General features: G+C 46.9%; 1 protein-coding gene across 1 annotated transcript in view; it reads left to right on the top strand.

Moving 5' to 3' along the window:
- Positions 1-3,360: 3,360 nt before the first annotated feature.
- Positions 3,361-11,879, top strand: part of GNA11 (G protein subunit alpha 11) — a 71,180-nt gene continuing 62,661 nt past the window's right edge. The window contains exon 1 of the mRNA XM_031948247.1: positions 3,361-3,545. Within this exon, the coding sequence (XP_031804107.1) occupies positions 3,410-3,545 (136 nt within the window). The 5' untranslated portion in view covers positions 3,361-3,409. The remainder of the gene's footprint in view (positions 3,546-11,879) is intronic.

Below are 11,879 nucleotides of genomic sequence, written 5' to 3'. Positions count from 1 at the left end.
ATCAGTAAATGTTTAATTTATATACCTATTATAACAATTTCTCAAGTGAATAGGAGTCTTGAGTGGAAAAAGCTTCAGAAGTCCTGATCTAAAGCGATCTTTCTGTAGATTCCCACCAAGGGAGAAAAAACCAGATGCTTTGGCTGCAGACACACTCTGAGTTTGAACTCATTTTCCCCAGAGGCTTGTGTATGTTGGGAGGAGTACACCCAGGAGATCTTTAGACCGTATTACCAGTCTCAGCCTCTCAAGGTTACTTTTACAGTCCTGAAGGGAAAAGTAGTCAGCTATCCCCTAGAGAACCTATCTTGTTGAGGAAAATAGGAATGAGAAGGTAGCCAAGGAGAGGGTGCTCCATCATCACCAGCAGCTTTTCTTTTTCTCTCTACTCACACAGCTACTGGTTTGCCTAGCTCAGGCACTTCTCACCTCTCACCTGCATTATTAGAATAGGATTCCAAAGATTCTTTTTATGGTCTTTCCCTCCCAGATTATTATTATTATTTAACTAGGTAAAAGAGGCCATTCTCTGTCATTTCTTACTTAGCCTTAATCACTGAATGGGCTTTGCATCTGTCAAACTGAGACCCGTTAAAGACCTTAGCTTAGAAAGGCTAAAGTCTTGAACTGCATCCAGAGCCATCTCCATTTGAGCTGATCTGTATCTTGCCATTGGATCCAGATTGCTCCAGAGGAAAGAGGCTGGTGACTTTGCACAGCTCTCCTTCATTTAAATCCAATTCACTTGAATGTTACAGTGATGTGTTTGAGGTTCACCACCAAATGGTGAGATTGATGTAAGCAACGAATGTTCAGAATAATGGCCTTTCTCTTTGGCAAAAGTTGGTTTACTTAGGATAAGAGTTACAGATAAAATGAAGAGATACAATAAACACAAGGAATGGTAAATATGAAATAGATTTGGGAGAGCATGTAGTTAGTTAGCTAGAAGAAGGATAGACACCATGAGGCATGGGGGAGGAGGGGCGAAAGCACCACTAGGCAGAAGGTCCTGTCTGACTTTCCCAAAAGGAATTCAGCAAAGATGGCCTGGGACATGGACTGATTTATAGAAGAAATTTAACATAACTTGGATTTCTGACAGGACACAGCAAGGAGAGGCTACCCATGACCTCTACAGAGGATGGGCCTACAAAACTGAGCTGATCCCATCAGTTCTTTATGGGCTTGCCTCAGGAAGAAATTTCATCAGCACTTCAGGTTCTCTCTGGGCAGCCCACTTCGTTACCCAGGACCTCAATCAATAGCATCTGCTCCCTGATGTCCAAGTCCTTTTTGAGAATGAAGAGAAAACACTACCACCAACTCCACCACAACTACTACAATCCCTTTAGGATTATTCTTCCTGCCCCTCTGCTTCCTTTAAACCACCAAAATGATGTTCCCAGACTGACCATGTCTAAGGACAGAAAATGGCTGGATTCAGAGAAATATTGGCCTAGGGAGTTGAGGACTGACTTACTTAGGATTTCCCTGGGATAGTTTCCTGGAGGAAGCTTGCACTAGTCAAGTCCAAAGAAAGAAAGAAAATTAAGTAACATAGGTTGTAGTTTGCAGTCTGGGTTCATCACCTCTCAAGAGGAAGGCAGTATATTTCATCATGAGACCTTTGGAATCCTGGTCGGTCATTGTGTTGATCAGAGTTCTTTCTTTTATTTATTTCCTGAGAAGATTCCTCCTCAGTCACCCCTTCCTACACAATTAGCATGGCTAGCTTGTGGGAAGGAAGAGGGGACTTTCTAAGGCGGGAAGGCTCCTCGTAAGGCCCTCCAAAATCATCACTGATGAAGAAGTCATCAATCTTCGCCGGCAGATCCAATAAGCACTTATAAAGGCCCTACTGTGCGCCAGACGGAGGGAATCAAAGTCCCTGCTCTTAGGCGCCAACGCTCCCCCCCATCCACAGCGCCGGGGGGTGGGGGTGGGGGGGTGGGGGGTTGCAAACGTCCATTGCCTCATTATCTACCATCTCATCTGATCTCGCCTCCCTGGAGGCGTACACGCTCATGACCCATTTTTCACATAAGAGGGAACTTCAGGGACTTTTCCAGGGGCTCCCACAAGGCCTCAACGCCCGGGGGACCAGCCTCGGCGCCTCTGGGGTCTCGAGGGGCTCCGCGGCGCCGGGAGGACCGTCTCGTCGCTTTGGGGGGCGCTTGCCCAGCATCACCCCCCCACTTTACAGACGGAGGAAACCGAGGCGCATCGTCCCAAACTAATAAGCGGGCACATTTGGGAACTCCCGTTGCACGGACCGAGGAAGAGGCCCAGGATCGGGGCTAACCTTCCCAAAGCAGGAGTCAGACCCGGGGCCAGAGCCCCCTCTCGCCCTCACTTTGCAGCTCACACCGAGGGCGCTCCTAGTCCAAGGTCATACAGCCCTCCATGGTCGGACTCGGCCTCCCCCTCGGTAAAATAGAGGCCCAGTTCCCCGCTACTCGGACCCTCCCCAGCGCGCCGCGAGCGGAAATGGCGGAACGCGTTCACCCTTGCGGGGCTCGGCTCGGCACGCACTTCCCAAAGCCCTCCCCATAAGTTCCCCCTGCGCCCCCCCCCCCCCCCCCCCCCCCCCCCCCCCCCCCCCGCCCCCCCCCCCCCCCCCCCCCCCCCCCCCCCCCCCCCCCCCCCCCCCCCAGGCCGAGGCAGCGGCAGGCGAGTCCTCCACATTCCCACAATCCTGAGCGGCCACGCCCCGGGAGCTCTGGCCCGCGCGCTGCCCCTTCCCCTCCTTGCTGAGGCGCAACCAAACGCGCCCGCCCGCCTCGCTCACGGGCCGTTCCCTCCCTCCTCCTTCCCTCCCTTCTCTTTCCCGGCCCCTCCCTTCCCCTCCCGCGCGCCGCTGCCGCAGCGGCTGCCACTACCGCGGCCGCTATCGGCGCCCCGCCCCAGCGGTCACCTCCCGCCGAAGTCCCGCCCCCTGCCCGGCCGCTAGGGGGGCGCCGCCGGCTTCCCATTGGCCGCAGTGCCTGCCCGTTCGCGACGAGGTTGTTTTCGGCGCCGCGGGGTTAGGTTGTCCGGCCCTGGTCGCTCGGGCTCGGCGGCGGCGGCGGCTGGCCTGAAGGAGGGGGGAGGAGGACGGTGGCCGCTGAGGGGACGGCGTCCGGGGAGGGGGGGAGGGAGGGGACTTCGGCAGGCTTGAGGCGGCGGCGGCAGCGGCGGCGGCGCTCGGCCTGAGGCGGCGGCGGAGGCCGTAGGGCTCCCGGCTGAAGCGGCGCGCAGGGTCCCCCCTCTCCGGCTCGGACTGAGGCAGCCGCGGCGGCGGCGGCGGCGGCGGCGGCGGCGGGGCCCGGCCAGGCCAGGCCCCGGCTCAGGCCCAGGCCCCGGGCTCGGGCTCGGTGAGGCGGGGGGCGCCGCCGGCGGCGGGGGCGGCCCCGCGGGCCTCGGGACGATGACTCTGGAGTCCATGATGGCGTGTTGCCTCAGCGACGAGGTGAAGGAATCTAAGCGGATCAACGCCGAGATCGAGAAGCAGCTGCGGCGGGACAAGCGGGACGCCCGGCGGGAGCTCAAGCTGCTCCTCCTCGGTGAGCCCCGCCCGGCCCCTCCCTGCCTCAGTTTCCCCACCCGGCAGGCCAGGCCCCTGCCCGCCTCCTCGGGCCGTGGATTCCCCCGCGCCTGGGCCCCGAGTCCGGCCGGGGCCTTGCCTCCGCCCCGGAGCCTCCCTCCCCCTCTCCGGGAGCTCCCCAAGCCCCTCGTGTGCCCCGCGCCATCCCGGGCTCTGGAGGAGGCCGTGGGCCCCCTCCCCCCCAAGGGCACACCTGTTGCTGGTACCTGGGCTTCGCCACCTGCTCGGGACTTGTTGTCAGTGAAAATAAGGGCGGGCTGAAGGATTTAACCCCCTCCCCCGGGATGGCTCCGGCGAAGCAGCGCCCCCCACCCCTTTCTCAGGTTCTGGGAATGTCGGAGACGAGTCCCACGGCCAGAATCGGGATATTCCGTCTCCGAGGCAGTCTCATCTTTTCAAAAAATGTGGCCCCTGTGGCCCGGGCGACCGAGGGAAGTGCCTCCAGGCCGGCTGAGGGAGCCGATCTTCGGAGAGAGGCCGGAGGGATGGCTGCCCGGCCGCCGGGGACTGCCAGAGACCCTTGGGGCGGGCTGGTGTGGGAGCCGGGAGCCTCCCCTGTCCCTGGTGCTAGAGCGAGCCCCTTCCCCGCACTCCACCCCCCACCCACAGACGCTTCCCAACTGCGAGAGGGACCCGGTCGTGTTTGGGCGGGGAGGAGCTCCCTCGGGAGGGTGAGGGGGCTTCTGGGGGGCCGCGGATCTGCGAGCAACGCGGAATGTCTGGCAGCGTTTGCCGGGGAGCCCCGGGAAAGGGAGACGCCGGGAGTTGCTGCTCTCGGAATAATGCCCCAGTCAGGTTCCCGTGAGACTGAGGAAGTGTGAGGCGTGCGGTTTGGTATGAGCTTAGTGTGTCTCTTGCATGCACTTTGGGTTTAAAATGGAAGTCGGGTTCAGGGATGCAGGTCAGTCACTCCTTTCTGCAGCCTTGGCGGGGCTACATTTCACTGGGAGAGCCTCCTAGAAAAGCTAAAGGGCTTCAGTGAGTGGAGCTCACCGTGGCGGCTCGACGGGTATTTTGGAGTTGAATGTAGCCAACGGTGCCCCTTCCCGGGTGTGGGGACCAACCTCTCCGTTTTTTGGGCTCCCCCGCCGCCCCTCCTCTCCAAAGTGAAACATTTAGGGTCCATTTAAAAAACTAATGGCAGCATCTCAGCATTGGTGTTTCAACGCCGATGTCTTCCAATTATTCTGTCTTAATTGCTCCTCATTTCCAGTAGCGTAGCTCCTTCCTTTCCTCTTCTGAGCTGAGTGGCAGGTCAGGATCGAACTGCTGCTACTTTTTTCGGCCCCCCCCCCCCCCCCCCCCCGTGGCGGTAAATGGAAATAGTTTTGCTGTTCAATTTCAAGTCTATTCTTCTTGAGAGGAAAAGGATTATAGAAATGCATTGGATTAGTTGTGAAATTTAGGATAACTTCTTAAAGAACAAAGTGCAACAGATGAGTGCAACATGAAGCCATAGACTGGGTTCAAAGGGAGTTACCCCCCAGAACATTGGATTTAGAATCAGAAGATCCTACTAATTGTGTGAGAAAAGGTGAATTGCTTAGCTTCTTTGAGCCTCATTTTCTTCTGCTGGGGAATGGGTCACTCTCAAACTGTCAAAATTTGGATAGTGTGTGCTATGTGCTGGGCACTTTGCTAAGCACTTTACAACCATTATCTTATGTAATCCTCCTAACAACCATGGAATTTGGTGCTACTATTGAGATTTTACAGATGAGGAAACTGAGGCATACAGATTTAAGGGACTTGCCTAAGGTCATCCAACTAGTTAGTGTTTGAGGCTGCATTTGATTTCCCAGCTTTCCTATCATTATACTCAATGTGCCACTAATGGCCTGCCACACCTCTTGGTCTAGGTCAGTGGTTCTCAAACTTTTGTTTTCAGTATCTTTATCCTATTACAAATTATTGAGGATCTCTCCAAAGCGTTTTTGTTTATTTGGGTTATGTTTATAGACATTTACCATATTGGAAATAAAAACTATTTTTGAATTTGTAGACCCTCTAAAAGGGTTTCAGAGATCCCCAGGATTCTCTAGACCATACTTTGAGAACCACTCTAGGTGATCAAAGGAGATGATATATGGAAATCACCATATGGAAGAGAAAGACTGGGTTTGTGGTTTTTGTTGGTATAAGAATTCCCTGGTCGGGAAACTTCCTCTATCAATGCACATTAGGTACTTCTCTGTTAGAGTTGCCTAGCACTCTGAGAAGTGATGACCAGGGTCATACAGCTAGTCTCAGTTAGAAGTAAGACTTGAACCCAGCTCTTCCTGGATTCAAGACTGCCCCCCTCTCTCTCCACCATGTCATGAAACCGGTATATAAATATGAGCTTTAATTATTTCCTGTGTAGCTGTTTAGGGTTTGAGGGTCCACCTGTATGGAGTGCTTGCTTTATAGCTTACAAAGTGTACATCAACATTAAGATAGGTAATTACAAATTCAGCTCTAATATTTTAGTTTCATCCAAGTCTTTGTGACCCTATTTGGAGTTTTCTTGGCAAAGACACTGGAGCGGTTTGCCATTTCCTTTGCCAGCTCATTTTACAGATGAGGAAACTGAGGCAAATCAGGTAAAGTGACACGTTCAGGGTCACACAATCAGTAAGAGGAATCTTCCTGATTCCAGTGTCAGCGCTCTATGCACTGCACCATCTAGCTGCCCTGGTAATATAAAAACTTTCTATTTTCTAAATGAGAAATCTGAGACTCATAGGTAAGGACTGAGTGATCATTTTCAAAACTAGGACTTGAAACCAGTATTCTGAGCCCGGTACTTTTACTGTACCCTTTCCAGAAATGATTGATGAAAGATAAAAACACCTTATTGTCATTGTTACTGATTCACTAATTTATAACTTGATTATATTTTTATGTATGTATTTTATGTAACTGATCATTATGAACTTATCATTGGTATTCCATAGATAAGGAATGCTGTTTCTAGGTTTCTAATAGTGTTAAGAAATGCTAACTGAGTTCATGTAAACATTTGATCATTAAATGAAGTATTGGAGTTAGTCTTCTTGGTTTTCTGCACAACTTCCCCAGGTTCCTCCTGAATACTAAAAAGAAACTAATTTCTATGTTGGGTGTGGTTGGCTTAATAAGAAGGGTATCCATATAATAGTGGGACTATTGCCTTCTGCAAAAGAAGACATACTCTTTTTCCAACTGGTGAGTATTTTACTAAAGTGATCCTCTTATGTCAGTGTGGTCACACTAAGTGAAGGAAGTGTATATAAGCTACTTTCTGAGTGACTGTCTTTATTTTCAGGTAACTCATTTTTTCCTTGCTTACTTTATCCATTGGTAGTTGGAATAGGAAAACAGACTCTTAAACTTATTAGCAAAACACTCCAAAAATGCTTTGGATTTTTTCTTGTGTTCTGGAGCTCACAGGCTAATTAGCTGAAATGATTATTTTTTTCCCTTCTCATTGTCATTTAAAATACAATTCTCAGTTTGAAACTCCTAGCCAGAGAATTGTTATTTACCAGTATCAATTTGTATATTATAGCAGGGCATTTCAGAATATTGCTTTGAGTTCTTATTCAAAAGTCAGAATGCTGTGACCCAGCCCTAGAATTAATTTCCGTGAATTATCCAAGCTCTTTGGAGTTCTGGGCCTATTCTTTGCGTTTACTTTTCTTGCTCTGGAGTGGTTTTTGCGGTGAGCACGTGAGGAAGTGTGTGCCACTCGATATTTAACCACAAAAGGTTTCATTTTCTGATTTTTGTGGTGTAGCTGTTCCCCATAAGAGACCAGTATCATCAGCAGTACTGAAAATTCTTTTAATTACCATTTCTAGTGCTGAATATTTGGAACAATGCACAATGAAATAAATTTTTTTGGTGGTGCGGCCTCCATAGGGTTCATTTGGGGGCTTCTATACTTTATACAGAAAGGTTTATTTTCTCTTGAATTTCAAATGCAATTAGATGTGCATAAAAATCAGGGAATGGTAGCTGTGTTGGAGTGACTGAAATTCAGTTCAATTCATATGAAGTTCAGTTCAATCTTATATTTATTAAACCCCTACTGTATTACAGGCACTATGCTAGATACTGAGGATATAAAAACTTGGTGACCGGGGGTGGGGAATGAACTGGGTGTGAAGGAAACTTTCTGTTGTCAAGCAGCTTCCCTTCTGTTTGGGGACAGAAAAAACACTTAGAAAATTAAAAACAAAATATATTTAATTTTCCTGGGAGAAAGAATTAGCCACTGGGTTGAATCAGAACAGGCTTCCTACAGAAGATGGTACCTAATCTGAATTTTGAAGAAAGCTAGGGTTCTAAGAGGTGATGATGAATAGGGAACAGATTTCTGAAATGGAGGGTTAACCATGCAAAGGGAGTATGGGGAAGAGCAGGCAAGCCAATTTGACTGGTTTGAAGGATGGTGATATATTAAGCGTAGGAAGCTAAGCTGGGACTTGGTGATGATGACCTTTCAAAGGCCAAATAGAAAAATTTGTATTTTAACAAAAGGCAAAAAGAGGAGTCATTGGAGCTTCTTGAGCAGGGGGCTTGGATGAGCACTTTGTGTATCCTTTCCCATCTTGTGGTTGTAATTTGTCTTTGTTTTCTAATAAGACCATGACATCAGGAAGGTGACATGACATGCAAGGAATTCCAACCCATGTGTTAGGACTGGATAAGGTGCCCACTGAACTTCCCTTCCAGCCCTCAGATTCTGTGATTCTGTTACCTGTGCTTTAGAAATATCATTGATAATGGATTGGAGAAGGGAAATATTTGAGTCAGAAAAATCAGTAGAGAGGCTTTTGGTATATATGTCAGCTCCTTATACAGTATATACCAACAATTTAAATATTTTTTTTATTATAGCTTTTTATTTACAAGATATATGTATGCATGGGTAATTTTTCAGTATTGACAATTGCCAAACCTTTTGTTCCAATTATTCCCCTCCTTACCCCTACCTCCTCCCCCAGATGTCAGGTTGATCAATACATGTTAAATATGTTAAAGTATATGTTAAATACAATATATGTATACATGTCCATACAGTTATTTTGTTATACAAAAAGAATCGGACTTTGAAATAGTGTACAATTAGCCTGTGAGGGAAATCAAAAGTGCAGGTGGACAAAAATAAGAGGGATTGGGAATTCTATGTAGTAGTTCATAGTCATCTCCCAGAGTTCTTTCACTGGGTGTATCTGGTTCAGTTCATTACTGCTCTATTGGAACTGATTTGGTTCATCTCATTGTTGAAGAGGGCTACGTCCATCAGAACTGATCATCATATAGTATTGTTGTTGAAGTATATAATGATCTCTTGGTCCTGTTCACTCCTGGTCACTCAGAATCCGTTCCTGTGAGTTTCTCCAGGCCTTTCTGAAATCATCCTGCTGGTCATTTCTTACAGAACAATAATATTCCATAATATTCATATACCACGATTTATTCAGCCATTCTCCAATTGATGGGCATCCACTCAGTTTCCTGTTCTGGCTGCCACAAACATTCTTTCACATGCGGGTCCCTTTCTCTTCTTTAAAATCTCTTTGGGATATAAGCTGGGTGTAGTACCTTTAGCAGAAATCTAAAACTGAGCCTTAATGTAGTGCTATTTTTGAATATGTTTGTAAACTTTCACGTATTGTTTATTGTAAGTATTCACTTACGTGTTCCTTTTCCTGATGAGGGGTTCTTTTTCCTTTTCTATGAATTACCTCTAAGCAGGATGGTCTTTTAGTACCTATTCTTTTAAGCCATCTCCAGTGACCAGCCTCTGTAACACAGTTGTCAGTCTGCCTTCACACTTTTGGTCATCCTCTCTCCTAAATCCACTATTCTGAATCTGTTCAATTTGAACTCTATCAAAATTATCTAGATTCTCAGACATTTATGGAACATCTTTGGTATGCTGGAAAGTGCTTTGCATTAGGAATCAAGATCTGTATTAGTTAAATCATCAAGTATTTAAGGGACTGCTGTGTTCCAGGCACTGTGTTAAATTCAGGATATACAGAGAAAAGACAAAAACAGTTCAGTTGCCCTCAGAGAGTTCATATTTGAATGGGAAAAGACTACATGAAAAATTGTTTACAGACAAGATTTATTCAAGATAAACTGGAGGTAATCTCAGAGGAAAGGCCCTGGCATGAAGGGGCACTGGGAAAAGCATCTTGTGTAAAATGGGATTTCGACTACCCAGAGGCAGAGATGAGGAGGGAAAGCATTTTCACCTGGGTGGGTGGGTGGGGGTGCGAAAGGAATATGCCTGGAATCTGCAATTGTAGGTTTGTGTGGAGGGAGAAGCAGGAAGCTGGAGTCCTGGATCACAGAACACAGAGAAGTGTGAAGTGGGAGTTGAAGAGAAGGTTTTCTGTTTGATCCTAGGGATGATGGAAGTCAATGGAGTTTGATTTGAGGATGGTGACTGAAAGGTAGGAAGGAAGGCCTGAAGCTTAGGTTTTCTCTGCTATTTGTTAGCCAGGTGTCCCTAGGCAAATAATCTTATCTTTTTGAATCTCAGTTTTCCTCACCTATGATACAGGGATCTTTAGGCTTGCTCTCTAATGTCATTATTAAATGAGATAATTTGTATGGGGTATTTTATAAATTAATATAAAGGATTATTATTGCTAAATACAATACACAACACACAACAATGAAAATGAACCCATTCACTAGCTTACACTTTGTGGTGACATAGTAAATGTTTGTAATAATAGTAGTAAGGGGAGCTATTGACAATGCTTCTGACTGAATTAGACTATTAGAATTGAAAGGTATCTCATGGAGAAGCAACTTTCAAGGGATACCACAGCTCCCTCACTTTATTGACTATCATTGATAAAAATAGTTAAGGTTTATGTAGTTACAATAAGTGTTTATTAAGTACTTACTGTGGGCCAGGCAGTGTGCCTTTAGTACTTTGGATATAGAGGTGAAAGACGGAGCGCCAAGTCTAATGAGAGAGAGCTCATGTTAACAAGTATGTATAGCCAAGCTATATACAGAATATATTGGAAATAATCAAGTAGAATTAAGGGGATTGGAAAAAAACTTTTAGAAAGTAGATTTTACTTGGCATTTGAAAGAGACCAGGGAAGCCAGTCAGTAGAGATGAGAAAGGAGAGTATTTCAGATATGGGAACCACTGGGGTTTGGGGATATTAAACTAGGGCAAAGTTTCTTAAATTGTGGGTCACACCCCAAAGAGGGTGGCATAACTGAATGCAGGGCTCATGAAAAATTTGGCAGCAGTAGAAGATTTTTGAATGTAATCATCAAAAATTCAAAATCAAATGCATAATGAATCCAAGGTGTTTCTGGCAGCACCTGTCCAGTTTGCACTGCATGACTTTACTGCAGCCTTGGTACTGAACACATAGCACGTGCACCAATGCCGCCAGAAACAAGGATTCATGGTTTTGAGTGGGGAAAGTTTAATCAGCACTGATCTTGGGAAGAAGGGGGAAAGGGAACAAATGGTTATTAAGCTCCTACTATGTGCGAAATATCTCATTTGATCCTCCTAGCAACGCTGGGATAGTTGCTATTATTATTATCCCCATTAAATAGTTGGGGGAAGCTGAAGATTGTTGTTGTTTGCCTTTTGTCCTCCTTGACATCAGAGAGGTGATGCCATAACATGTAAGCAAATTGGATTTATGTGAGGGAGGGCTATGCAAGGTTACCAGCCTCACTTACCCCTCCAGAGCCATCTGGGTCCAGTGGCCAGCTTTAGATCAGGATGACTAAAGATGGGCCTGGATGCAATGGGAGACCTTGGTCTTTTTAAGCTCTGTCCTCAACAGGTCTCAGTTTGATTGAAGCTGCCCCCATTCAGAGATTGTACATCTCTTCTTTCCCTAACCAAAAACAAATGAAACAAATAAAGTTCATGCAATAGCTGCTTAGTGTCTTAGTGATTCCAGTTCAAGCTTTTGTGACTCCAGGCCTAGTATTCCTATGCACTGTCCTACTTAACTGCCTCTTAGTGAAGGATAGGTTGTAGCAGGGAGAGAATTGTGTATTATGTTAGACCCATCTTAGACCTATTGTAATTGTCCAAGTATGAGGTGTTGAAGACCTATACCAGGGTGGTGATAGGATAAGGAAGGAGAGAAGGGATAGGGTGGCTGGATGGGTCTGTGTATGTTTTTATCTCTCACACACGTGCATGCATGCGTGCAAACACACACACACACACGCACACACACCTGATGTGAATTGAAAAAAGCTCAAGATTTTTATTTATATATATATATCTTTTTATTTACAAAAGATATTTATGGGTAAT

This window comes from Sarcophilus harrisii, chromosome 1 (genome assembly GCF_902635505.1).
Source record: "Sarcophilus harrisii chromosome 1, mSarHar1.11, whole genome shotgun sequence".
NCBI classification, from domain to species: Eukaryota; Metazoa; Chordata; class Mammalia; order Dasyuromorphia; family Dasyuridae; genus Sarcophilus; species Sarcophilus harrisii.
Note: the sequence above shows the minus strand (reverse complement) of the source record. Positions and strands in the feature narration are given on the sequence as shown.